The sequence below is a fragment of the Trichoplax adhaerens genome, genomic scaffold, assembly GCF_000150275.1.
Source record: "Trichoplax adhaerens TRIADscaffold_3 genomic scaffold, whole genome shotgun sequence".
Lineage (NCBI taxonomy): Eukaryota > Metazoa > Placozoa > Uniplacotomia > Trichoplacea > Trichoplacidae > Trichoplax > Trichoplax adhaerens.
The window spans coordinates 3,257,296-3,284,620 of record NW_002060945.1 but is presented as its reverse complement, the minus strand read 5'-3'; the positions used below and the strand labels follow the sequence as shown (position 1 = coordinate 3,284,620).

Below are 27,325 nucleotides of genomic sequence, written 5' to 3'. Positions count from 1 at the left end.
ATGAAAAGGTATTTTTATTCAATAGCATTGATGATAGACAACAAAAATACTAGACGATGGTTAATATTCAAGACTGTATCCAATAGATAGGATAGACAAAGTAGCAAGACAATCATAGAATTTTAAACCTTCCCCTTATTTCTGCTACAAATTCTATCATCAATTAATATCAGCAGTAAGGATATCAATAGTTAATCATGGTTAACATGATTAACTTATTGAATAAAAAATTTAAATTATTTACAAATGAACTTTACCTACCCATATTTTATTGTTATCAAATTAGTTTATCAAGCTATTCTAACAATTTTTCAATTCCAGTCAATTTAAACTATACGTACCTATTCAACAACTACAATCTTGGATATTAATTCATAATGTTATTGTTCATCAACAAAATCATCACAAGTTCATTTCAATTGGATCAATACTAGGTTATTCTTTATATTTTTTATTTGACTGATTGATTGATTGACTATTTGATGAAAAAACCAGCTTAAATCATCTACCTAGGCGTTTCCTTCATCATCACCATCCACGGTGGTATCGCCAATTTCAATTATGTCCCAGCCATAATTATTCAATATTAGATCGATTTTATCTTACTTTACCACTACTTCATGTTAATGCAGCTTGTCGGGAAAGTAATTTCTCTTTCCATCCTTGCTAAGTTAATTTCAACCGTTGGGTATCTTCCAAGGTTATAGGTTAGGGGTTATGACCTAGTGCGTGATCGTGGATTATTACCCACTTCTTTTTGATTGATAACGGCGATGAAATAATAGGCAAGAAATTGTTTTGTTAACTGTTTGATTATAATTGTTTGGTAGAATCGGTCAATACTATTGTCAAAACCATTCTTAATTTGATTAGCAAGCTATTTATTTTTACTTATTCATTTCCCATTTTTTTCCTCCCATTTTTTGAATCATCGACGGTATCATCGAAAGTAGAATAAATCACCCCATTAATTTGATTGTAAAGATTAGTCCTAGTCTTACCCTGATAGAATTTACGAAATAATTTTCCATTTACTGACTACATTCAATCGTTGTCGAATATCCTAACCGGCTCAAGATATTGCATGTATCCATTGAATAATATTTATGTTCTACCTGCTTAATACCAATCTATTCAACATCTTCCTATCAATATTATCGTTATCCTCGTCGAAATTTCCATAAGCAATCAGGTAATAGTACACTATTTAATATTTTTTATTTTTATAACTAGAAATGGACTAGCTACCCACTTGAATTCATTGTTATGAGCACAACAGACAGTATATCGTTTTTTTAAATGGACTCTTTCAAGGCTCTATGCTTACTCCTAGAAGCATGTTTAGTGTTATCATAATTGAGTAAAATAAACGTTACTTAGTACTCTTTGCTATGCTATGGAAAAAATTTCTTTCTATTTAGCTACTTTTATACCGATGATACTGCTATCATTGGCAGAAAACACCTTGATACTGTGAAACATCAACACGATCAGCTTTAATTTTTTGATCGAAACACCTACCATTTGATTTATCCATTTGAATGCTATGAGAATTCCTAAATTTGCATGTTTTTACATTTGCCCTTTTTTTATATATTACGCGCGTCTTTTGATAGAATTATGCGGCTGAAATTATTTTTATTACATCCTTCCATCAAGAATTGAAAATATTTACAATATGCTACCATCGGTAGGATGACTATTATTATTTTTAGTTGACGTTAAATTATTATTTTCGATTGATAAAATCTTATATCCAGTAGTAATTAATCCTGAAGACATTAGATAATATAGAATCAAATCGGTCACAAGCAGAAAATCAAGATAATAGAATAGATTAGCTGATAATCAATAGCATTTTATCTGCAAGGGGACAGGATCTTCACTGTTTTATACGGCATGGTAATAGTTTCATCGCCAGTGGCATTAACGCATATTATATCGACGATAGGCTTGGTCTCTTGATAGCTATACGTATATACAGTCATTAGCATTATTTTCAATATAAAAGCAATGATAATAATATTAAATTATGGATAATATACTGTATATCAGCTTAGGAATAAAATCGAGTTTTGAGAGACCGGCAATAATTTTACTGTTCTACGCCATCGATGACCATTGTATCGACGACAGTCATGATCTCCAATGGTGACTCATAATATTTTCTACACTACTAAAATCAGTCAGGGAAACAACTCTTTTTCATTGTTATAATTGAAATAGCCGAGGTTAATGTAGATTTGAAGTTTTACTTGGTAAATTGACCAAGCTTATGATAGATAGCTATTGGAATAGCTGTCCTAATCAGAAGATATATCTAATTAACTCGTTTACGGAAATTGATCAAGGATGATATAAATGTACAACAAACAAGGAGAAAAGAATTAGTTAATATTGAAATAGATTTCGATATGATTAAATTAGTTAAGTGTAGACTCAGTTGCGCTCGTCTAGTTATAATTAAAAGAACTCTGGAGATCTTGGATGACAATTTATTAGCCTAAATATCGTTTACCATCGTAACCATTCTCAATAATTTCTTTCTATTTTACTCGTTCATTTATTTACATTCGATTTCTTGGTAAAACACGTTTTATTTTACTGATTGAAAATGGCGGATCAAAAATTGTCCATCGGCGATAAAAATAATGTAATTAGACTAATTAAAGGTACAGAAGATAGATTGTCTTACAGAAACTGATGGTTTTCACATTACTTGTAATTTTAAAGGCCTAATGATATAGTCTGTGTTTCTATTAACTATATTCATTGATCTAATTAGCCAGCATCAATACAAGATATCTATTTCAGCTGCATTTAGGGATACTTGTATTAACAATAGCTGAAGATCATAACTACTACTCTGAGTGGGAGTCAAATTTGTTATACTTTACTTCATGCTGAGAGAACCGTATATCTTTGTGTAAAATGAAATTAATTAACTGCAATGCCATTTAAGAATTTAATGTATTATACGTCATTCCTTGCTGAAAGTACCGCATACCTTTTATGCTAAATGAAATGAACTCAAATAATATTTATAAATGTAATTGACATTATTCTGCGCTGAAAGTACCTCATATCTTTGCATAGAATGAAATCAATGAGCTGAAATACCACTATAATCCTAACATATTATACAATATTCCATAATAAGAGCACTGCATATCTAAATGTGGAATGAAATTAATTAACTGGAAAGCCATTTACCAATCTAATTGGCTATACATTATTCCATTTTAATAATACTGTGAATCTTCGCGTAGAAAGGAACGAAGTGAATATTATTTAACGATTTGATGTATTATACATTATTCCATGCTGAGAATACTGCATATTTTTACGTAGACTGAAATCAACTGAAATACTCTTGTGAATCTAATATGCTATAAACTATTTGCAGCCGAGAGCCCTACCTATCTTTGTATAGAATGAAGTTAATAGATGGAAACACTAATTACTAAACTATATAGTACGTCATTCCAAGTATTCCTTTCCATGATAATTTGATATTGTATACGTACGTGGGTATTTTGGCCGCGAATATTAATTTGTAACTTAAGAAAAATCCACCAATTCCTTACCTACAAGCAAAACCAATCACTTTCTATGGTGGTACAGTACCCAATTAACTTTAGTAAAACATTTTCCATTTGTAACGTGATTAATGTGGCTAATTGGATCAATCGTTTTTGTATTTATCATAGATTGCAACAATTATATCATTTAATCAACAATTATTTCACTTTGATTATTGGAAAGTTTTCACTCGAATCGTTTCCTGATTTTATTATCCAACTCCACCTCCAAGCTATCGGAGTTAAAGTTGATTTTATTCAGTTCTCTTTGGCTAAACGATAAATTTGACTATACGAACTTGAACCGGAATAGCACCTTTGGCTCCTTATCAAGTCAAGCTTGATCTTCATTTTCATCAAAGCTAGTTACTAAAGGCCTCTATCGATTAGTTTGATCATGAGTAATTACTCAGGTCTTAGCGATTGGGATGATGCCGGTTGGCTGCTAGCAAGCGGTTTCATCATTTTTACTATGCAGTCTGGCTTTGGTATGTTGGAATCAGGACTAGTATCTAAAAAGAATGAAGTTAACATTATGGTTAAAAATACAGTAGATGTTATATTTGGTGGAATATCATTTTGGATGTTTGGTTATGCAATTGCCTTCGGTATTGACACCGTTCCGGGTAGAAATAATCCTTTCACTGGGTAAGTCTAAATCGAAGTTTTTTCTACCTTTATTACTTGTTGATGTCGGATACGAAATTATTAGTAACAGCTTTAATAACGAATTGTACCAACTTCTCAGTCCTTTTGCGCTTCGGATCTAGCCTGAATTATGTTTAGGTTTACGGTAGTTATTCAGGGTATGGCTTTACATAATTTAGGCATCCGTTATTATCAAATTAGATGATTATAGTGCTCAAAATTTACCCTACAGTTCTAAAAGAAGTATAAATATTTCTTTAATTTAATTCTATTCGGGTAATGAATGGCAGGGATATCACTCATCTTGAATATCTAGTATAACTCTAAGTAGCATACATCTTCATAACAAATTGATGATAGTGTCTTTCTTTTTTAAACTAATTCTTGTTCTAAATACCGGTACTAAAAGAGAAACTTTTATTTTTCTTGGATTTATTTCGTTTCTTAAATCAATCCTAAGCTATTCAATGCAAAGAATGCAAAATAGCATATCTCCTTTCCTCTCAATTATCAGCTTAAAGAATTCATTTTAATGGTTAAATTCTATTTTCGAGCCATCACCCTTGGTTCAATCTATTACATCATATGTAAATATCATCTCATTTTCATTTATTAGCAGAGGACTATTTTACAACATTTAAAGTATGGACTTATCCCTTTTAAAAGGTTACACAATTACCCTTTAAATATTAAGAGGACTTGGTTTTAAGAAACAGAAATATTCTTGTTTCCTTGGGCTGAAGTTATATTTCAAAACAATGATTGATAATTGTGATTCACATCCTACGTGTAAATAAAAGAATAATACAGTTAATAGAGAGAAATATCTTACTCTAGATTTGAACAGATATCTAGCCTAAGAGATATTCTTGACAACTGATATTTCCTTTCACTAAGTTTGTGACATTTTTTTAAACTATTCGAATTATTTATTAACCACTAGCCCAAAATCAATAAGACATTACTATTAAACGAGGTTCTCTTTCGTCGTATTCGTAAATTTTTTGTTCTACCCTATAAGGACTACTTGCTAAAGACCAGTTATAGCCAATATCAACATCAGTATGAAATTGATTCTAAATAGAAAAGTATCGTAGCTATTAACACTTGCTTTATATTTAATTTAGCGCACTCATACAGTCTAAAAAGGCTGATTATAAAAGAGGGAAGTAAACATATGAAATAAGCTTCTCTAATAGTAAAATCGAAAGTTTCATTTATTGATATATTATTATGAATTCGTATTTGATAATTAAGTAAAATGCATTCTAAAGATTGATTTAATTTTAAAAATTTATTTCCTATTACATGCTACTGTGGTGCGGCTATTTTAGCAAAGGAATTTATTTATAGTTAGCCATTAAACAGAAGAGCCATCACTAAAGATTTAATTTATTAGTGTCGGTGTTTATCGATAATGGAATAAATACAATCTGGAAGTTGATTCAATTTTAAAATTTTATTTCTAGTCATCTAGTGCAATAGAGCGACTAATTTGGCCGGGAACTTGTTTACAACTAGAATTTTATACAGACAGAGTTTTTGCCTATATATATAATATTATTTATCGATTTCCATTGAAAATTTTCGAATCTTCGCCTGGAGTTGTTTACAAGATAAAGTATTTATTTATATAGAATATTATTTAATGGTCTAAATAGATGAAGATTTTAAATTAGTAATTACTTGATCCTGCGCTACAGTAAGAAGTATTAATAAATCTAGTAATAAAGGTACTATAAGAACAAACATATTCGTAAAATGTGATAACAAACCGAAAATTAGGGAGGCGTAGGGATAAGAATGAAGTATACTGTATAGTCTATATATGATCATAAGTTGCTAAACACCAAACCTGAATGATTATGGTATAAGTGGTTGCTTTAGAGCAATAAACAAGATGAAAACAGGAGTAAATGTTGACTTCTTTCAGTAGGAAGTCAATAAATAAAATATAAGGTTTTTACTTTCGTGTGGCTTTTGAGACAGAAAGTGGCAACGGCCCACAAACAAGAAGCTTTTGAAACAAAGATTGTTGGCTAGAATATTTCAATTACAAAATAAAAAGAAAATTTAACAATAATATAAATCGATAGACGATAGAAACTGAAATACAATTCGTATAATGTTTAGAAGAATATCATGATAAGGAATTAGTTCACTTTTATCGATATCCATCACAAAATATGGGTACAAATATTGTCCTTAAGGTTATGAAGTTCAATATTTATGTTGTAAAGAAATCCTTTACAGAAGATTGCGATTTGAAATATCGTGAAAAAGAAATTGATTTCTACTGATACCTAGTACAGAGTGCGGATACTAATACAGTTTTGGAGATTATGGACTTCAGCGTTTAACTTACAACGAAAGTTTTTATAGGCGAAGAATGTAGTTTAAAATTACACAAATAGGAATTTATTTTTGTCGATAGCTATTGCAAACCCTTTTGCAGAATGTGGATACTAATATGGTCTTTCAGTTTATGAACTCTAACATTTAGGTTATAAAGATACTTGCTATAGACAGAAATTATAGTTCAATCTAGCCAAGATACAGTATATTAGGCTTGTATGTGATCGTTAGAAATATGGGTATGACAATCTAACTTAATAAATTATTCAGAGGGCATAAAGAATAAAAAATTACATTAAGATATTATCGACATAGAAGATTGGCTAGCCTTGAGCCAAATATCTCAATCGTTATTAAAGTAAGATAAAAAAAAATACATAACAAACATTCTTTAAGCCCCTTAAAAGGAAAGGTGATGCTCACACCACTTAGTAGTATTATTGTTTTTCTATTTTAAAAATCTAAAGAATACTTGAAATTAAAGCACTCGTCAATATTGACTACAATCAATCGGTTTGCTTCTGAGATAATTTATCATTCACATGAAAGTATCAGAGCTAGAATAGCAAAACGTGCAAGTAAATTAAATACAAACTATTCACTAATGAGATGTAAAGCCCTATCATGGAAATTAAATGATAATATAAGAAGCTTTGACAAGATTATAGCTTTCGATTACGAATAAATTAACTACCATTCCTTTGGGTAACCTATCCTTGCTATACACAAAGACATTCATAAAATGCACGAGTAGCCAATACTGGAAAATCTATTTAACTGGGAAGATATCTAATTAGTTACCGATGATTTTTAACTTTTATAATATTTATAGAAGCACAAGTTACTCCAAGTTAAAAGAGATATGTGATTATCTTCATAACATTTCTAGGAACGCAAATAACTTACATTAGATAGGATACTATACTAGAGACATATCTAATTATTACATAATGTCCAATTTTCGTAATTTTAAAACTTTTATCAATCCAAGGTCCCTATTTAACGTTACTTTTGAAGATATCGGCTCTACTCATTGCCGTATTTCATAAATGATTCAGAGAAATTTCCCAGAATACCAGTAGTATTAGTGTCAATGTATTGAATTGTAAGAATACAAATATCCGTCAACTAGAAAGTAAAAGTGTTGGCTCGAATAACAGCAATGTTTATGATTATGAAAGTAACAATTATGAATGGATATAAAAATATACATTACGTAGATACTGCATATTATATGAATAGTGAAATATAAATATCGGTTGATTAGGAAATTAGCGTAAAACTCAAATAGCCCTAAAACTTTACTTCGACGTTAAATGCCTTCTACTGTGCAAGTTAATCAATTAAGCATAACTAATCGATTAGCAGCAATTAGAATTACCAAGGACGAAATATTTCTTCGATGAATTAAAAGATACAAACAAGAAACATCTTTGTCATCTTGATTATGGCCCAAAATTGAGTGGTCTATTTTACATAATAAATATTGATTCTAATCTTCATATACCAGAGACAGTACAACGAATTTCCTCTACTTCAAGAAACAAACTGAAACAATGTTTATATCACTTAGATTATGACACAGTAGAAGCAATTTTCACTAATTTATATCTAGAAAATAAATTTAAACTATCTTACTTGTCCTGAAAATAGTAAAGAGGAAATATGATATCGCATAAATTATATGTTGTCAGTATTTGTTATACCTGTTGAAGTCAATATTAATAAATAATTATATTTCTAAAATGGGATAAAGCAATCATATAGTAGTTTTATAACTCAAATGATTATTTATTGTTCACTATAGGCTATACAATTCTGAATCGCAGAATTTAGTGAATATACGGTATTACTACTTACTCAGACATTAATCGTAAATTACCTACTTGCTCTTATTAAAATACCTTGTATAATAATCTGATTGCATTCTCTTTATTTCATCCATCCCTTAAGCGCTTTAATTTTTTATAGCCTTTATATCCTATTTCGGCATGTGAATTCTAACATATGTCCAATCAAGTTTATATCTTTCAGCATTTCTTATGTATTGACTAATTTTGCAGACATCAGCCATTACACATTCTAGCACTGTATCTGCATCTAATCGAGTCTATATCTATTTGGAATCTCTCTCGCATCAACTAAACTATTACTTTGCATGTGTATTAACTACTACACTTAGGTAGTAATTTAGTATTAGATTTGGTGAAGTAAATGGGGGAGGGGGAGCAATTTATAGAAGAAAGGACAACGAATAAAAGATATCTTTCTATGATCTATATTATATCGACTGAATCCCTTTTAAAGAAATACTTTAACGGTCAATAACGTAAATATGGTATATGGTTACTTATGATTAGAAAGCTAAGCGTAAATAATTGAAAATTATTCTATATAAGCGTAAAATTATAAATATTCATCTGATAGAAGGCATTAAATATCTAGATTAAGAACGAAAAGATTGAGATACTATTGCAGGATTTATAGGGACGGTTTTTATTTTTTATTTTTAGTTTTGCAATTGCCATGATTTGCCATAAAGTAACTCATGACTGTTTCTAATAAACCTACACCTATTATATATAATTAGGATTGGCAATTTCTTCGTCGATGGGCACGTCAATTCATCCGGTTGGCTGTATACCAATTTTTTCTTCCAGCTGTCATTTTCGACAACTTCAACAACAATCGTATCTGGTGCTATGGCTGAAAGGACAAAACTGGATTCTTATTGTGTCTTCTCGTTTTTCAATACTTTGGTTTATGCATTCCCAGCTCACTGGATATGGGATTCTAAAGGCTGGTTAAGACAAATGGGGGTTGTTGATGCAGCAGGCGGTTGTGCTGTCCATATCGTCGGTGGTTTTACTGGTTTGATTGCCACTTTAATTTTACGTCCTCGAATTGGACGTTTTTCTTCTAATTATCAACCTGAAATGAGCTCTCCAACGAACGCTATCGTTGGTATGTTTATGTTATGGTGGGGTTGGTTAGGCTTTAATTGTGGCAGTAGCTTCGGTGTTACTGGACATTTATGGAAATTCTCTGCTAGGTAAGCCCTTGATTCAAATATCATTTTTTATCAGCTTGTTTCTAAATACTCATGAACGATTGGCACAGGGCTGCAGTAACAACGATGATGTCGTCGATTGGAGGTGGACTCTACGCTATTATATTTAGGTAACGTGTGCTATTCCATCGAGGGCAATTTTTTATTTACCACAATATACATTGAATAATCCGATATCATCTAGTAACAAATTCCTGACTTCTTTGAACTATCTACTTTTATAGTTATATTGCTTTCAAGAAAAAGATTAAAATCAATCATATGATAAATGGTATTTTGGGTGCACTAGTGGCTATTACGCGTAAGTAAACACGTTCTGATCAGTATGGCCAAGTTGACTGAAATCAATTTAGTAAATGGATTTTCAGTGTCAATTCCTTCCAATACAGTATTTAATGCTGTAGTTGATTGCAAATGACGGCATTAGACTCAATTGATAGCATGATCATCTACCGTTTATTGAGTCAATTTTAGCATATACTGTATGTATTTGTATGTAATCTTATCAAGATGTCAACGATGCTCAATGTTGATGGCTTTCTATTGATGTAAATCCATCTTTTGCTACGTTATTTAGCGTGTTGCATGGTTGTCGATGCATGGGCTTCTATCGTTATTGGTATCATTGCTGCTGCATGTTCTTGCCATGGTGCCACTTTGCTAGCTCGCATACGTATCGATGATCCTGTTGATTGTGTTGCTACACATGGTTTCTGTGGTATGTGGGGGATGCTTGCTGCTGGTTTATTTGCGCAAAAAGAACTTACCGACCAATTTAGCATCTATGATGGATTATTCTATGGTGGTGGAATGCATTTATTCGGAATACAAATGTTAGCAGTAGTATGTGTAACAATATGGACATTGGTTACTTCATTTATTGTCTTACTCTTAATTAAAGTTAGCATGGGTATACGATTAACAGAAGAAGAAGAACACTTAGGTGCTGATGCGGTTGAGCATGCATTTGATACCGATGACGTTATTATTAAAAGTCGATTAGCCAATATATCGTTATCGGAATATACGCGTTCAAGAATTAATAGTCATGATTATCATGATAATATTAGCATAGTCAATCAGGATAATTCTTTCCATATCTCATCAAGACCTGCTAGCGGTGTCGTTACTGTCATTAAATCACCACGGCGTAATGTTGTTACACCTGCAGCTGCTATACCACATATTGGATATAGTGATGGTGGTGGTAATGAAAAGATAGGAAAAGATGAGAAAAGGCTTAGTACAACAAATCTTAAAATGTTAGCTGGTACTATAAGATCAACACCGCCAAGAGAAGAAGATGATTTATCGTTGCGATCTGTCATATCTCAATGCGATAGAATAGAGAGATTGAATAGGTTAAGATCAGGTTTAATCCATAAAGGTCGTTAAAAAGATGATGATGGAGAACGACCAAGACACTATTTTATAATTACAATCTATTTATCCAAAGGAAATATATCTCCATTTATTAGAAAAAAAAATGACGATAGTTGCAATGATGATGATAGTACTATTTTATATATTATCACGCTTTTCTAAAGAGTATCCATCGTTAAAAATAGGAAGATGGTATAAAGATGATACTTAAAGGAAAAGTGTCAATTCTACCTAGTGAAATTAGTATTCTTGACCAAGTTAGCGGTTGCAGCATTAACTAAGATAACAGCGTATATTGATACGTTGGGAAAAAAATGTGATCTTGATATTCACCTTGCTCCTTTAATAATTATGCAATAGCTGTAGCGAATCTTGTACTTTGTGGTATGCACCGCCGGTTGACTATAAACAGGATCCTCAAAATAATTCTATTACAAGTACTGGTATATAAATCTCAATCTTTCCTTTCCTATGACTTTATATATCTCCGTACTCCATTTTTTTTATTATTATTTTGATCATTATTTTGGCACTGACCAAATTAATATCACCTTTTAGATTTTAATAGAAAGTCAAAACAAATCCAACTATCTAACAAATTTCTGTGATGATATAGTGTTGTCTTATTAAGAATATGCTATGCCAATCGAAGATGATAGTGCTGTTCGCTTCTGTGCATAGTATCTTGCTTTTATCTAGCACAATTTTTAGAATGGACTTTACCACTATATCATTTTAAAAGCTAGTATATTGCATAACCCAATTTTAATATAGCTTAATGAACAAAATATCGCTGATACGATATGGCAACATTTCAATTTTAAGCTAATTTTCCTCTTTCATTTGGACATTAATTCTTGTACTTTATGGTAAAGGCATATTCTTATTCTATACTTTGCAAAAAACTAGCAAATTTTTGCTATAACATTATAGACCATTATTGTAGCTACAATATCTTTCCAAGTGATACGACAATAATATGATATATAACTCATTTTACGGATAAATCTGTTTAATACGATGACTGAATTAAACCGTGTAAAATGGAAAAAATTGTAAATTATTACTGCATGCTATGTATATACGCATATATATCATAATTTAGCTAGAAAGTAACAATGGTTTTACGAATCTTTTCATCATCAAGGATATCTTCTAAGGAAGTTATGTATTTAAAATCATAATACCTTAGCTTGTCTTTCGTATAATAAAAAGATCATACTAGTAGAATAAATGAAATACAATCTGGATGACTTCTGAGTACCATCATTAAGAAGCCAGTCTATCCCGGCAATATCCGAATAATGTCGTTTCTTTGTTGACTGCAATGGATTTTTACAATCGTAGGTTAATTAACCCGTAAAAATAAAGATTGCTTCTGGGTAAGAAATCTGGATAATTTCTGATTACTTTCGAGATGCAGCGGTTCCAAATTTCATCGATTTCGCTAGGCTATATCATACATTACTACAGTGGTATTTTGCTTTACCTTACACTACAATATATCTCATAAATGCTTTAGTTGATATTTATTGCATTATCCACGATGGTAGTATGCATCTAGAGAGCAGCACTAAAATAACTCAGGTTTGTAGGTTAAAATGCAAGGTTGCACAAGTGCTTTTTCGTGAGAGATTGAGAGCTGAAGATAATCCTTGGTATAAAAATTAGTTGATATAATAATGTGAAGCTAACAAGAAGCTCTTGTCATATTATTTATTATTAAGATACTTTATACTTTATCAAGCCATATCAATGTTCAACTTACTATCTCTATCTTGTTAATAAAAGTTGATTTATTTCTAAACTTGAGGTCCATAGTGTCTTTGATGGAAATTTTTGAACTAACGAGTAGGTTAATTGCTTTAAAGTTAGGATTACTTATTTTCTGTACTCAAGCATATACTATATGACAGTCGTCTACTGTATCTATCTCATATCTAAATAAAATGTTAGTGTATTAGATATAAGCTTGTATAATTAGCATTACTGCTTAGCAAAGTGTCTTTGCCAATCTTTACTCAAGTCAGTTTAATGTTACCAAATACAAGAATACCATAGTAATTGACATTGCGATATATTGAAAAGGAAACCTTTATTGATTTAGGAATTTGAATAAAGAATTTGGGGGATAAAATAGCTACTCATTGATTTGTGTTTCGTTATGACCGTAATAGTATTTAGTTATTTCTTAACATTATACAATCATTATTTCTTTTTAGATTTGCCCGATTTGACAGGTGTTTGAGGTACTGGCTTGGTATAGGTAGCGTTGGATATCCGATTTAAGAAGTACAAGGCGATCATGGAAAAGATGAAACTGTAATGAAACATGTTGAAAGCATTATTTGAAATTGCTTGCCAAATAGTCGTGTCGTTTTATATTGGTCAGGAACCTACTAGTCATAGTATAGCAAATGGATGTCAATTTATTTAATTTTCCTTTTTTAAGTACAACTTACCATGTGGTAACACACACACGATGGACAAGTCCACTTGCGATCATTGCCATTATAAGCGATGCAATGACTAAAAATGGCATAAGTCAAAGTTAGTTTTCATGGACGATACTCGAATTAGTCTATGCATTCATACTGTACAAGTATAGCGTGGTAAATTGCTTACGATATATGTACAAGAATGATCGATATACCGATAAAGTAGAAGACAATCCATTTGTTAACAATAATTTGCTACAATTTTATTCACTACGTACAGTAGACGCGTAAACCTATTAATGTATCTCTATATATAGTACAAACTATTTTGAGATTGAATCTGACTTTATCTTAAATGTATTGATTTTGTTTCTGCTGTTTTCTTTTATAAATTGTAGCAATCATTAACTCATTGAAGTTGTTTTGTAGGTAATACTAATTCAATCCATGTTGCTACTGTCAAAATTTATCATGATTGACCAACCTTCAGGAAATATACTAGCAGCGAAATTCTTGCCAAAGGCGAACATTTCAAAGTTGCTAATAGCCTGTATCATTCAGTTAAGGAATAACGTGGGCATCCATACTTAGTTTACATATCTTATTGCTTTTTTGGATGACAATAACATTGGGATGCTACACATTTTTTCAAAATTGGACCATCTAGCTTACTTAATAAGATTAGATCAATATTCAAGAGTTGTATCCTATACTCGGCTAATCTACAGGACAAGAACTACTACTGGCTGCAGTATGACTATTTCAATATTCCTATTACTGTAATGGATGCTATTGCATTGCGTTCAAATAAATTTCAATTTCATCATCGAGTTCTTTATTCAAGATAAAACGGACACTGTAGTACTGCAATCTTTGATAGTCTACAACTGTAGGGCAAAGACTACAGTATCTGCCTAGGACTGGTTGTCGAATGGAAAAGATTGGATGATGAAAGTGAGCGATAGCTTTACTATCCATCACTTTCATGATTTGAATCAGGAGTATGTGTGACTAGATCAATTTTGATGATCAATGATCGGATACAGTCAATATGAATATAAAGAGCTCAGATCCAATGAAACCACCCAAGATTGTCATTTCTCTACTTGATGCTAACTGCGTCCTAAAAGTTTGCATGCCAGTAAAAATAACAACCGATAGAATGGCTGCCACAGCACAAGAAGACGACGGCGAAACGGCACCTTTAATCAACCATGTCATAACGATATCAAAAAGACATTGATTAATACTATACTTGGATCAATAAGAAGAAAATCAGCTCAATCAATCTCAAATAGAATTAGTTCAACATCCAGTTTATGCCTGTTGCAATAAAAAGAATATTTTTATCCTTACCCATTTTTAGTGATCCTTCCACGTCGACGATGAAACCACAGTGATGAGCGGAGTCTCTCGACTCTTAGTCTAGTGTATCTAAGAAGAGTGGCGTATTGAAGCGTTTGACTGGCATCGTTGAGTTTGAATGCCAATCTCTCGCAGGATCATTTGCAGGCACATGCGTAGCGTACACTGCAAAGGCTTCCTTCCAGCAGTCCGTGACTGTGGGTGACAATGCCTACCATCGTTCCTACAGTATCCAGCACACGATCAAAATAATTGTCCATGGTATAGTAGAGTACATACTGTAGAGGCATGACAGTACTTTTGAACGAAGTGGAAGTGATACTGAGCGCTTTCTGCCTTGTAGTTAAGTAGGGTAGCCACTTCTATGGGAATCGTATAGTAGAATGACTGACAAAATCATAAGGCCTCCATCTTATTTTGCAGTCAAGGTTTTGATCGTATCCAGTAGGTGATCAAAATAGTTTTAAGTCATGCTGAGCGCTTTCTGCCTTGTAGTAGGGTAGCCACTTTTAATAAGGAGAATCGTATAGTAGAACGACCGATAACATCATAAGGCCTCCATCTTGTTTTGCAGTCAAGGTTTTGATCGTATCCATTAGACGATCAAAATAGTTGTCCATGGTATAGTGGAGTACATACTGTAAAGGCATGACAGTACTTTTGAACGAAGTGGAAGTGATGCTGAGGGCTTTCTGCCTTGTAGTAAGTAGGGTAGCCACTTCTATGGGAATCGTATAGTACTGTAGAATGACTGACAAAATCATAAGGCCTCCATCTTATTTTGCAGTCAAGGCTTTGATCGAATCCAGTCGACGATCAAAATAGTTGTCCATGGTATAGTCGAGTACATAGTGTAAAGGCATGACAGTACTTTTGAACGAAGTGGAAGTGATGCTGAGCGCTTTCTGCCTTGTAGTAAGTAGGGTAGCCACTTTTATTAAGGGGAATCGTATAGTAGAATGACCGATAACATCATAAGGCCTCCATCATATTTTACAGTCAAGGTTTTGATCGTATCCAGTAGACGACCAAAATAGTTGTAAGTTATGGCGAGCACTTTCTGCCTTGTAGTAGGGTAGCCACTTTTAATATGGAGAATCGTATAGTAGAATGACCGAAAACATCATATTTCTGCATCTTATTTTGCAGTCAAGGTTTTGATCGTATCCAGTAGACGATCAAAATAGTTGTCCATGGTATAGTGGAGTACATACTGTAAAGGCATGACAGTGCTTTTGAACGAAGTGGAAGTGATGCCGAGCGCTTTCTGCCTTGTAGTAGGGTAGCCACTTCTATGGGAATCGTCTAGTAGAATGACTGACAAAATCATGAGGCCTCCATCTTATTTTGATGATCAAGGTTTTGATCGTATCCAGTAGACGATCAAAATAGTTGTAAGTTATAGCGAGCGCTTTCTGCCTTGTAGTAGGCTAGCCACTTTTATTAAGGGGAATCGTATAGTAGAATGACCGACAAAATCATGAAGGCCTCCATCTTATTTTGCAGTGAAAGCCGTTTCCTGTCTTTCTTTTTTAGTAGTCCAGTATACAGTAGGCGATCAAAATAATTGTCCATGCGATTGTACTGTACATACTGTACAGGCATGACAGGACTATTTAACCAAGTGTAAGCTATGCTGTGCACTTCTGGCTTGTAGGTATTGTATAGTAGAATGACAAAATCATAAGGCCTCCATCTTATTTTGCAATCAAGGCCGTTTCTTGTCTTTCTTTAGCGGTAGTCCCTACAACAGTGGTGGACTGCTAGGGATACTGTATATTGAGCCATTTATGATGGAGTCAACACCAATAATACTGTATTTACTGGCCATTGGAAGCGTACATCATTCATTTGCAATTTGCTATAATAGAATTCACCAAACTCGTCTCATGTGTCACTGTATTCAGGCAACTGGCACAGCTTCTATATACATTTCCTGTCAAATGAATTGGCCTAACTCATCGCTATTTGTTCTTCCCCTTTAGGGGTGACGAATTAGGCGAATTCTACAGTATCAGGTAACCTCAAATTTGGACAAATTTGAGTACGATGTTGGAGTCGATAGTCATCAACGGCTGCGTACCCCCCCCCCTAGTTGCTCTCTTTTTTCCAGCAACCCTTGCTAATCAACTCAACATTTTTGCTCTCCTGGCGTTAACTAATCTATTTTTCCCCTTATAGTAAAAAAAAACTTGAGTTCTTGTTACCTTTGTGGGCTAAAAATGAGTTAACAAGTCTCTGCAAAGAGTTGAATATCCACCATGATGGAAATATCTTGTGTAACCAACATCCTCGCCATATCCTCGGATAGGATGCATCAGCAGTCAGTCTATCGCCAGGCCCGCCCATAGTACTATACCCAACCGTACAGTGTACCATACAGTTCTTACAGCTGGCACTATACAGTACTATACTGTACAGTACAGTATAACATATAAAAGGCAAACTCTCTCCATTAACTCTGTAGTCTTTACTCTCGAGCCGAAAAAGAATCGCTCAACTTGTAGCTTTGCAGAGATTTGCAAACACCGGCCGCTGGCAATGGATGAATATTTTATCATTAAAAGTTTACATGAAGCTGCCAAATGGGGCAACTTGGATAAAATTAAAACGTTATTGAGTAATAATCTATCCTTGAAACAAAGAATAGATAATCCTGATGATAATGGCTGGACAGCGTTGATGTTTGCTGCCAAAAATAACCATGGTGATGTCATTGAATTCCTCTTGGAAAATGGGTAAATACCATGCTCTACTATTGTAGAATATTGCCGCTTTTACCATGCTTTAGCATACATGTTTAATGATATAGAGGGCCAACGAGTCTATTAAATTGCCTAATCTTGCATCACCTTCGAGATGGATTAGGTTGATTGCTAAATAAGGGGGGGGGGGGAGAAAATGAAATATGGTGTGCAATCAATAACTTTGAGTCGCTATCATAACAAAATTGAATATGCAATTGCTACAATAGGCAATGGATAGCTATAGACTGATCAATCCTTCACATTTAATGTTAACAATGTTACTAGACTACTAAATACAAAATGATGGAAGAATAAATAGGTGCATGGAGTAGATTGAGTAGCTTATGACGATAGAATCAGATCAACAGATTGAATTGTTTTGGATAGTTTCCTTAGAATACAATTGATGGATATCGAGTAAATTGAATTGTTAGCTACGATGCAAAGAAGAGGTCGACTAGATGAGATCCGTTGATATCACAACCGCAATTCTTTGTACTGTTCAATTTTAAATAACGTGGATGACTAAATACAAATAGGAAAAATAATAAATAAATAGACGTAGGCAGGAAGCAAGTTACTTGCTTTTAGAGTGCAATAGTGGTAAAGTTGATTATGGCAGTAAATACAAAAGTTAAATAAATAATCATGCAGTACCATAATACGTTTGTTGATGCGCTACGATAGCAATCACTGCGGACAAGATATCCCTGGTACGATGATGTACTTATTAAATTAGCTTAGTTGATGATCATTGATCATGTCTGCTACACATATGTCAATGAAGATTTTGTCACTGCTCAATACATCAGACAAACTTACTGTTCAAAGTTCACAACTTCCAATCATATCCGTTGTACTTCTTCTTTTAGAGCTGAACCATTACTTATCAATCAAGCTGGCGAAACTGCAGAGGACATTGCTGGCCAATATAAGAATTTAGAAATTTGCATTGCTATTCGAACCTGCAATAAATCCAAAGCCAAAAATGATAGCATTAATTTCTTCAGCCATGAACCTTTACAACGTTGCGCGGAACGTCGCAACGATAAAGAATGGCTGGAATGTACTATGAAAACATCGGATGCTAAATTTATTCTTTATAACAATCTTCAACCACTTGTAAAGGAAAACAACGATAAAACTATCAGCATTTATAGATTGCTCTATTCTGATGTGGAAGACTTTATTGCTTGTGGAGCGCTCGTTATTTTACTAGGATCAGAAAAATTAATCGAAGAAAATGAAAGTGCCAACGGTCGGTAATAGCTTATCAATTATTGATCTAATTCAATCTTGCAACTTTGCGATCCCTAATTAGACCACTGTACTATGTAGAGAGAGATAATTTCAAATTAATTGCTTACCTTGCACTAAAAATACTATCTATGGCTTTTCACCCAAACCGGATTGACATTGACTATTTTTATCATCGTGCAGCAGGAAATAATATTTGGTTTGGCGTTAATATATCACATATTGGATGCGGAGATTTGACAACTAGATTTTCCGGATGTAAGTGGTTATCGAAAGCTCTGCCAAAGCAATTAATGCTAGTTGCCACGGATGCTACAATTATTGGTCAAGGGCGTTCCATCTTTTGTTGGCATCGATATAACAGGTAAATTACAATTTATAAAGCCTATCACTAAAATGATTCATGATTGCACAGCACATATCGTACAAAATTTTACCAACATGGAGTATATTTGTAATAATAACGCCCTTTATGCTACTTTCAACAGATTTTGTTCAATCTGTGGCTCCAGTACCCGCTTTAAAGAAGCAGGATACAAATTAATATGTAGTAATGAGCATTGTGAGAGCCATAATGGTGTCCACAATGTTTCATACCCTCGAGTTGATCCTGTGGTGATTATGTTGGTCATTTCCTCGGACCACAACTATTGCTTACTCGGAAGAAAGATTGGATTTCCTGATAGTAAGTGTGATTAAATGAGAAAGTATACCTTTACCATTTTTATGGTCATTGAGATTAATTTTGGCAATTGATACACTTTTATAAAGGAATGTGGTCGTGCCTAGCTGGCTTTATGGAACCTGGAGAAACAATTGATGATGCTGTAAAAAGGGAAGTCTATGAAGAAAGTGGTGTCATTATCGATAGTGTTCGATATCTATCGAGGTGAAATTGACTATGTGTAACCCATCATTTGTCGTATGTGAGTCTAAATTAATAGTTAATGATTCTTATTTTATACTTTAATTTGATAGCCAACCATGGCCATTCCCGTCTTCATTGATGATTGGTTGCATAGCTGTAGCTGCTACTAGACCTGATAATACAAATCTAAAGATTGATCGTAAGGAGTTGGAGGATGCTCGATGGTTTACAAAAGAACAAGCTAATATGGCCTTGTTCCCAAGGCATTACAAATTCGTTAGCGATAGGATTATTCTCCCACCTTCACAAGCTATTGCCCACAAAATTATCAAGAATTGGCTTAGAATCAAGCCGAATTTGTAAATATTTTTTCGCCACGTAACGAGCTGTCTTTCACCCAAAAGAATTCCCTACACCAAATCAGCCACCAAAATTGCAAATAGATAGTATCAGAGAATATAATCTTATTGTGTTTACCAATTTATCTATACTATCCATCCAGCAGTAATAAGTTCATTACATACTGTATTACACGTATCCTATTATTGTCAAAGTTTTATTGGTTGCTATCTTGCTGATAGTTATCATCATAATTGAACAAAAGTTGAAATTGAAAAATATGAATGTTTTTAACTTCACATTTCGCTAAATTGCTTAAACCTTACTGAGAAAAAGCTAGCTTGTACCTAGACTGATTTGCCATAATAATTTAGAAATGTCATGCAACTACAATACCATTCGATTGATGCTGGCTTTTAAAGCACAATAATCATGATGCACAAATTAACTATTACAGTATTCTATCTATCGTCTATATCAAGAGTACTGTGTACGCGACTGCAATATTTACACGTCGAAAGGTTTTTATATTCCGAAATTATTCAAAAATTTTTATTGTTTAATTATCCCTATCACAGAAATACCTGTATAAGATGCAAGCACTATTATCACTACAAGATTTTTTAAAAGTGAAACCGAAGAATAAAATGTATAATGATAAACCATATATACCTATCGTCATAGTTATACTCAATATTCAGAGTTACACATGTCATTTTGAGGTAATAATGTTTTAACATAGACTCTATACCGCATAGATCATAAAGCAAGCAATGTAATGCCAAGAACTTGTATTGTCTATCGACAGGCCTTTAAATATTATCTAAAGTTGATATCATAAAGTTGATGAATATTTTATATTCTTTAGCAAAATGAATTTGCCTATTGGGTCCAAAGGTTAAGTCAGTACTTTCTTTGACTAGGCAAGACTCATTTACAAATTCCATCTCTAAAATGATTGTTGAAGTAGATCAGAATACCAAGGTAAAGTAGTAGAATAAACCTGCAGAATTGAAGTACAATTGTGCTTTGATTAAATCGTTACCTTGATGGCATAAATTTTTCTTTTCTTCATTGTTCACTGGAATATTAGCCAATAGAAATCGTCTATCAAAGAATTTGCTTAGTATAGTAAAATTTCTTCACCTTCCGATACTTAATATAGTATGTATTTGTAGCTCAATTTCCATACCTAAATAACCACATGGATTCGTGACCTACATAGAATTCTATTAATTCTCTATTAACTTGCAGCTCGCTTACCCATAGTTTCTTGACGTTTACCTGGCTATGATTATAAGAAGATTTCATTTGCTATACTATTTCAAATAGGATTCCAACAATAGGCATAACTTATCACATAACAACAAGGCCAATATATACTAAATAACTAATAAAATAGAACTTACTTGAGCTGAACCAATAAGGTCAACAATTGCTGCCGGTAATAATATACATTGCTATCAGATACATGCATCTGCAGCCATAAGGCAGTATCTTGAAGCTCGCTTAATAAAATCTAGCTCAAAGAGAAATGTTGTAATTATTAGTTTTCAAACTTTGATCAGCTTTTATATTTTGAAGCTAGTCCTTCCTTGGGCAAGTTTTTACCTCTTGATAATTTGCCAAATATGTACATAATATCCAGCATCGATGACTCCAACTAATATAATTACTGTAATATTGATCAGCAGTTTTCGCTGCTACTGTTAATTCTAGTTTGCATAATGTTTTGATATCGCAATCACCGATTTTAGCAGCATGTTGAATAAGCCATCGCCTAAACATGACGTATATTGATAGTAGGATTACCATACAATGAATTATTAGCAATTGGCCAATTTTACCAAAATTGAATCAATGTACGCAATATACTGTAGTTAACATATCAAGTCCAGTTAACCTATGGCTAAATAATTCAGCACTTCTGGGATAACAGGTTAAAATAAGATTCATTATTCGAAATTCATCAGCAATGGATATTTTTTCAGAGGTAATTAATTCTTTTCTATATGAAAGAAGAAAGCATATATATAATGTACAAGCAGCTGCGAATATCTATAACAGAGTAGTTAAACATGGTCTAATCATCGTCTGTTATGCATGTCAAAATTAGTTTAGACACCTTGCATTCCATGCTGTATAGCATTCCGGGTTGAACAGCAGTAAAACCATTGAAAGACTAGCAATTACTTGATACACAAAGATCACAAACATGCAACGTAAATAAAAAAAGAGAGGTAAAAGTTAGAAAGCTGGTCAAGGTTATTGAAGGTCCATCATTAAATCGAATACGTGTATACTATCGTACTTAATAATGTAAAGAATATATTTTTAATCTCTTGCCATTACCTAAATCGCAGTCATTAAGATCGGAGCTGGATGATCTAACTTTAAAGAATTCTTTATGTACAAAAACGTATATTTTCTTACCAAGTCCGCTTGATATTCCTAGCTTACCGTCAATAAATATCAAATCATTATCTGAGCCATGAACGATTCCAAGTTCCTCTCTATAAATGAAATATTTCACATATCAATATTGTTGAACTGTACTAGTATGATGAACTCCTACAGGACGACATTACAATCCACATATCAAATTCAAAATTGCAGCAGTGTTTCCTAGCGGAAAATGACTACTAAATTAATGACTGACATGCATTCCTGGCTATTTAGAACTTTGACTAATTCGGTGTATCCTTTCTCTCCTTCCATGATCGAATATTAACAAAATTTCATTTCCAAATTGCAAACTGGCCACATCCAAAAGTCTCCTAGCCTCGATATTTCAGGCATTTCTGTTTACACACGAAATAGTCACGATTGAACAACTAACTGCAGCTATTCTATATGCTATCCAAGGATTACCACGCTAACTATGACAGGGTCATGACACTTTCATATAGCGATTACTTTTCTAACGTACAATTAGCATAAATCTCTTGACGATGAGTATTTATAAAAGTTTAAACTGGAGTAAATAAACTGCTAGCCATTCATCGAAAGGATCTCCATCCAGACTAATACCTTCGTTTCTTTCATCCAAGAAATGATTCTGCCTTAGCATCATTAGTATGACTACTGCATATATGTTTGATACACAAGATATTCAAGCCAACGCTCGGATAGGCGGTTGGATGGACTTCTTTCGTAAATGCAGACTGTAGTTGCCATAGAAAGCATCGAAAGCGAGCTCCTTGCAGGATGGATGGACTATGAACAAGGCTGCAAAGTTCAGACTTGGATTGTGAGAATATGGATCGATGCCTAGATGGACAGGTTGCTATAAACAATCTCCTTTCATCCAGCTTTTAAAGCATCATTACTACTTTTGATTGAATATTTTGCTCAGCTTTTGAAAGACCTTAAGTAACGTTACATCTCTAGCCTAGCTTGATCTGGAAGCATCACTCATGATCTTGGGTATCCGGGAGCTACGAAACTGATAATTATAAGTATATAGTAATCAGAGCTATGACCTAGCTAGACTTGGAGTTATCACTGATCTTATGTTTTGAATATCACGAAGAAGAATCTGAAGTTAATCATGTTGTTAGAAGATGCAGTGACTGTCTTGTCTATCTCGGTCCTTTACTACCAGTATTTTGATCATACCAATGTGTACTACCTCGATTCTCGTTTGCAGTCGATTACCGGCTTATATTATTTAATGGGTTAGTGCAAGCTAAAGCAAAGAATGAACATGAATTCTCGATATCAGTTCTGAACTAATTGTAATTGAGCAACATAAGGAACTATGTTTGAACCTATTTAATCAACTCATTTTTTTAAACATTATTGTCGTCCATGTAATGACAATTTGCAGCTTTCCTAACACCGATTTCTATTATTCTGGCTCCAAAAGCTGAATATTTACAGAAAAGGTTAAAAGTTTTCAGGTACAGTATTACAATATCTTTGACTGCATGTAATAAGATTTCGTATATAATGATGCCTAAAATTGTATCTTGGAGCTCTTACTACTGTTACAAATTGTGGTCAGTAGTGATGCGTTGCAAGCTGTACGTAGCATCAAATCGTGATTACATGTACTCGATTTATTAGGAATTATCTACTATGGATTATGATTTTGCGATCGTACGTCGGGATATTAAAACTCTGATACATTACTTACTTAGTCAGCATGATATTCTTAATGATATTGTCTATTTAATCCTTAATATAGACCTGGTTCTGGAAGCAGCCTTGTACTTGCAACATCATTGGGATCGAACGTATTACTCTCTCAGTATTTGTTGTCTAAGGGTGTACTGCAAGGTAGACTCATTGCCATTCATATCGATAATTATATTTCGTATTCCTAGCATCAACTGAAACTTTCTTTCAATATGTTATGATTATCTAGCTTATGAGTTCAAGTCTTCATTAGTTTGTTTTAATATACACATATTATCCTTAGAGGACTATAGATTTTATCTCGTTGGATGTATAATGATGAACTATCTTATTCTGATCATCCTGGCTGTCACGCACCTAATACATCGGATAAATGCTATAGCTAGTTTACTTATAGGACTATTTATGATTGCTATTCTTTTATATGTTGCAGGTAAGTAAACATGGTGTTACATGTTCGTAGACAATTAGCTTATAAATGTCTCTAAATCTTAAAATATTTATCCTAATTAAAGCATGGCAGTATGAAATTGTTGCTATTATGGCTCTGTTAAGCTTCTTCGTAATCGCTATCTTGGCTTATATAACCTTTATGCCAAAGAGCTTCACGATTGCAGAAGTTGTGCTTATCAGTCAAGGTTCCAGCATGTTCATTTTTGACGTATTCATTTCGGCTATGAGAATGGTAACATTAATTATCAGATGTATTGGCTCGTGCTGTTCTGCTACAGACTTTTAAGATTCGTTTCAAATTGATAAATGAAAGCATTTTTATTAAGGCTTTCAATGCTACCTTAAGGTTTATGAAAACGAATTCTTCCTGAACTGCATCAAGAGTGAAAGGCATGAACTAACAGTAGTCTTTCAGGTGGGCGCAATCGCTCTTTATGCTCTCTATTATAACGTTACACTGAATGTTGTTATTTTTGTGCAGATGCTTATCTTGTGGGTAGTCGGTATTGGAGTAGTTTTAAGTCCGATCTTAATGGGATTAACCAGGTATTGCTATTAATTACGTATATTTTAACATGTATTGCTTCTTATTCAGTTTTATGTGGTGTTTTAACCGATGGCTAAAGCCTATCTTAAGCTAGTATTTCGTTCTAATTATATTTAACTCCATATTTAATAATGTAGCCGTTCACCAGCATCGATAATGAACAATAATTATTGGTCGGCAGCTTTTTACATTGGTTTGACAGTTTTTACCTTTGGATTATATTTACCAGTTTTTACGATGCTGCTCCGGAGTAATCCAATAATGTGGCTCTTAGACTTTATCACCCTAAATAGTGCAAGGGTATAAAAGATTTATATTCGAGCATAAATCGGATGTTAAGATAATTACTATTACAGTTAGCCTTCTGATTAAGATTGGATTACCTTAAATTCTAACCTTAGATTGCTCTCATCTGTTACTGGATTTTTCTGGTATTGATTGCCTTGTATATCGTAATCTGGAGAAATTTATATGGAAGCAGTAGCAAGTAATTATTTGTTATCTTAGTTTTTAAGACGTTGCGTGGTACTACTTGCTAATATCAACATTTTAAATTTTTGCAATTACACTCACTAGGATTCCAGCGATTTTAATCCGAAAGTATTTTCATGTGCTAGTTATCTTAATATACTTTCCTGGAATATATTTTGATTACCGCGCAACTTATTTAGCATCAAGTGTTGCCCTAGCATTATTTTTATTAGCTGAGGTATAATTTTTTAAAAATTATTTTCTATCTTGCTTCTTCTAATTATGCAATTACTGTATTTAATAATATAACTATTTGGAAATTTGTTAATTTTTCCCCTTTTTTTCGCATAGTTCCTTCGTATTTTTCATATTCGCCCATTCGGACCATGGATTCACGACCATTTACAAATATTTATTGATACTAGAGATTCTGGAATAGTAATATTGACTCATATCTATTTACTGGTTGGCTGTGCTCTCCCTTTATGGCTATGCCAATCAACTTCTGTACTAAATGGTATAAAATCTTCATGGCTGAAACTTTACACATTATAATTATTGAATCTACTGACATAATATTTCCATCTCTCATCTTTTTTGTTACATACAGTTACGGATAATGTAGCATTAATGTACGCAGGCGTAATGTCATTAGGAATTGGAGATACCTTTGCTTCTCTTGTCGGTATAACAATTGGAAAGCGTCGATGGCCAGGTTTAGAATCGTTTTTGATCTTTCGTTTGATAAATTTCTTATCGATTGTAATTCTGTGACAATTTAGGAAATAACCGAACCTTAGAAGGTACTGCTGGATCCGTACTTTCTATGTTATTGTTATATTATTTATTATGGCATATTGGTAAGTAAAACGCAAAGACTTGCTTTAATTAATTTGTGTGCACTAATATCATATAAGTAATTTGTATTGAAATTGAATCATGGCCATTACGATAAATCATTTTCTGACGGCTTGTGAGATGTCCTAGTTTTTATTTACATACTACATTATCAGGATTTTATGTTTAAACTACAGCAAGTAGGAATATCCATTTTTCACATTTTGTGGAATAGAATAATTTTATGTTTTCTTAGCCTTAGTGATACGATCTATGAATATTCTATGCTCGAACTGTTAACAATCTATGTTTCATCACTTTCACAAGGTAATAATATTTGCATTTGATAGGCGGTGAAAAATTTATCAAATTTGGTGGAAATTGGCAGACAATTATTCTAGCTTTCATTATAACTTCACTTACTGAAGCATTGACGACACAAATTGATAATCTTATCTTACCGTTGGTTCTCTATATTCATTGCACAAGCAAATGCTTACCTTAAAATTACGTACTTATGGTTGCTTTTTGCTAGGCTAAAGTTTTAAGGTGTATACTGTTCGATTCCAAATTTTATAAGCTGTATCATAAGAGGTATCAATGCCTATTGTAATTAATAACATTTATCATACTACGACGTCAGCTTACTGGTTTAATAAAGCTACTGCAGATTTGTGAACATGGAAAAGCTTAAAAGCTGTTAGTACGGGAATGTAGCCAGAATTTTGATTCCTTAGAATTAGAGAGTGTTTGAATTACGGTTATCTGAATTTCGTAAACAATATTCTATGCGTGAACCTTTGAATGTGTAATAGACACTGATGAT

At 33.1% G+C, this 27,325-nt stretch overlaps 4 protein-coding genes across 4 annotated transcripts; 3 read left to right on the top strand and 1 right to left on the bottom strand.

Moving 5' to 3' along the window:
• Window positions 1-4,008: 4,008 nt before the first annotated feature.
• TRIADDRAFT_1344 (uncharacterized protein) lies at window positions 4,009-10,626 on the top strand (the record flags this gene model as incomplete). Its single annotated transcript, XM_002110887.1, has 5 exons — window positions 4,009-4,229; window positions 9,175-9,636; window positions 9,705-9,764; window positions 9,879-9,955; window positions 10,232-10,626. Coding segments are annotated over 5 exons (1,215 nt in total), but the record flags the coding sequence as incomplete, so codon positions are not given.
• Window positions 10,627-17,381: 6,755 nt separating this feature from the next.
• Window positions 17,382-20,075, top strand: TRIADDRAFT_22466 (uncharacterized protein; the record flags this gene model as incomplete). Its single annotated transcript, XM_002110886.1, has 6 exons — window positions 17,382-17,578; window positions 18,460-18,836; window positions 19,028-19,208; window positions 19,333-19,529; window positions 19,616-19,733; window positions 19,823-20,075. 6 exons carry the CDS (start codon window positions 17,382-17,384, stop codon window positions 20,073-20,075), a joined length of 1,323 nt encoding a protein of 440 aa, XP_002110922.1.
• A 788-nt stretch (window positions 20,076-20,863) lies between these two features.
• On the bottom strand, window positions 20,864-22,769 carry TRIADDRAFT_54358 (uncharacterized protein; the record flags this gene model as incomplete). Its single annotated transcript, XM_002110366.1, has 6 exons — window positions 20,864-21,000; window positions 21,097-21,158; window positions 21,461-21,570; window positions 21,663-21,831; window positions 21,955-22,059; window positions 22,711-22,769. The coding sequence occupies 6 exons, from the start codon at window positions 22,767-22,769 to the stop codon at window positions 20,864-20,866; spliced, it is 642 nt and encodes a 213-aa protein (XP_002110402.1).
• Window positions 22,770-23,601: 832 nt separating this feature from the next.
• Window positions 23,602-27,004, top strand: TRIADDRAFT_54357 (uncharacterized protein; the record flags this gene model as incomplete). Its single annotated transcript, XM_002110885.1, has 13 exons — window positions 23,602-23,728; window positions 23,881-23,953; window positions 24,241-24,332; window positions 24,707-24,876; window positions 24,991-25,059; window positions 25,126-25,190; window positions 25,329-25,491; window positions 25,593-25,678; window positions 25,768-25,900; window positions 26,014-26,179; window positions 26,273-26,377; window positions 26,445-26,522; window positions 26,850-27,004. 13 exons carry the CDS (start codon window positions 23,602-23,604, stop codon window positions 27,002-27,004), a joined length of 1,482 nt encoding a protein of 493 aa, XP_002110921.1.
• Window positions 27,005-27,325: the final 321 nt, after the last annotated feature.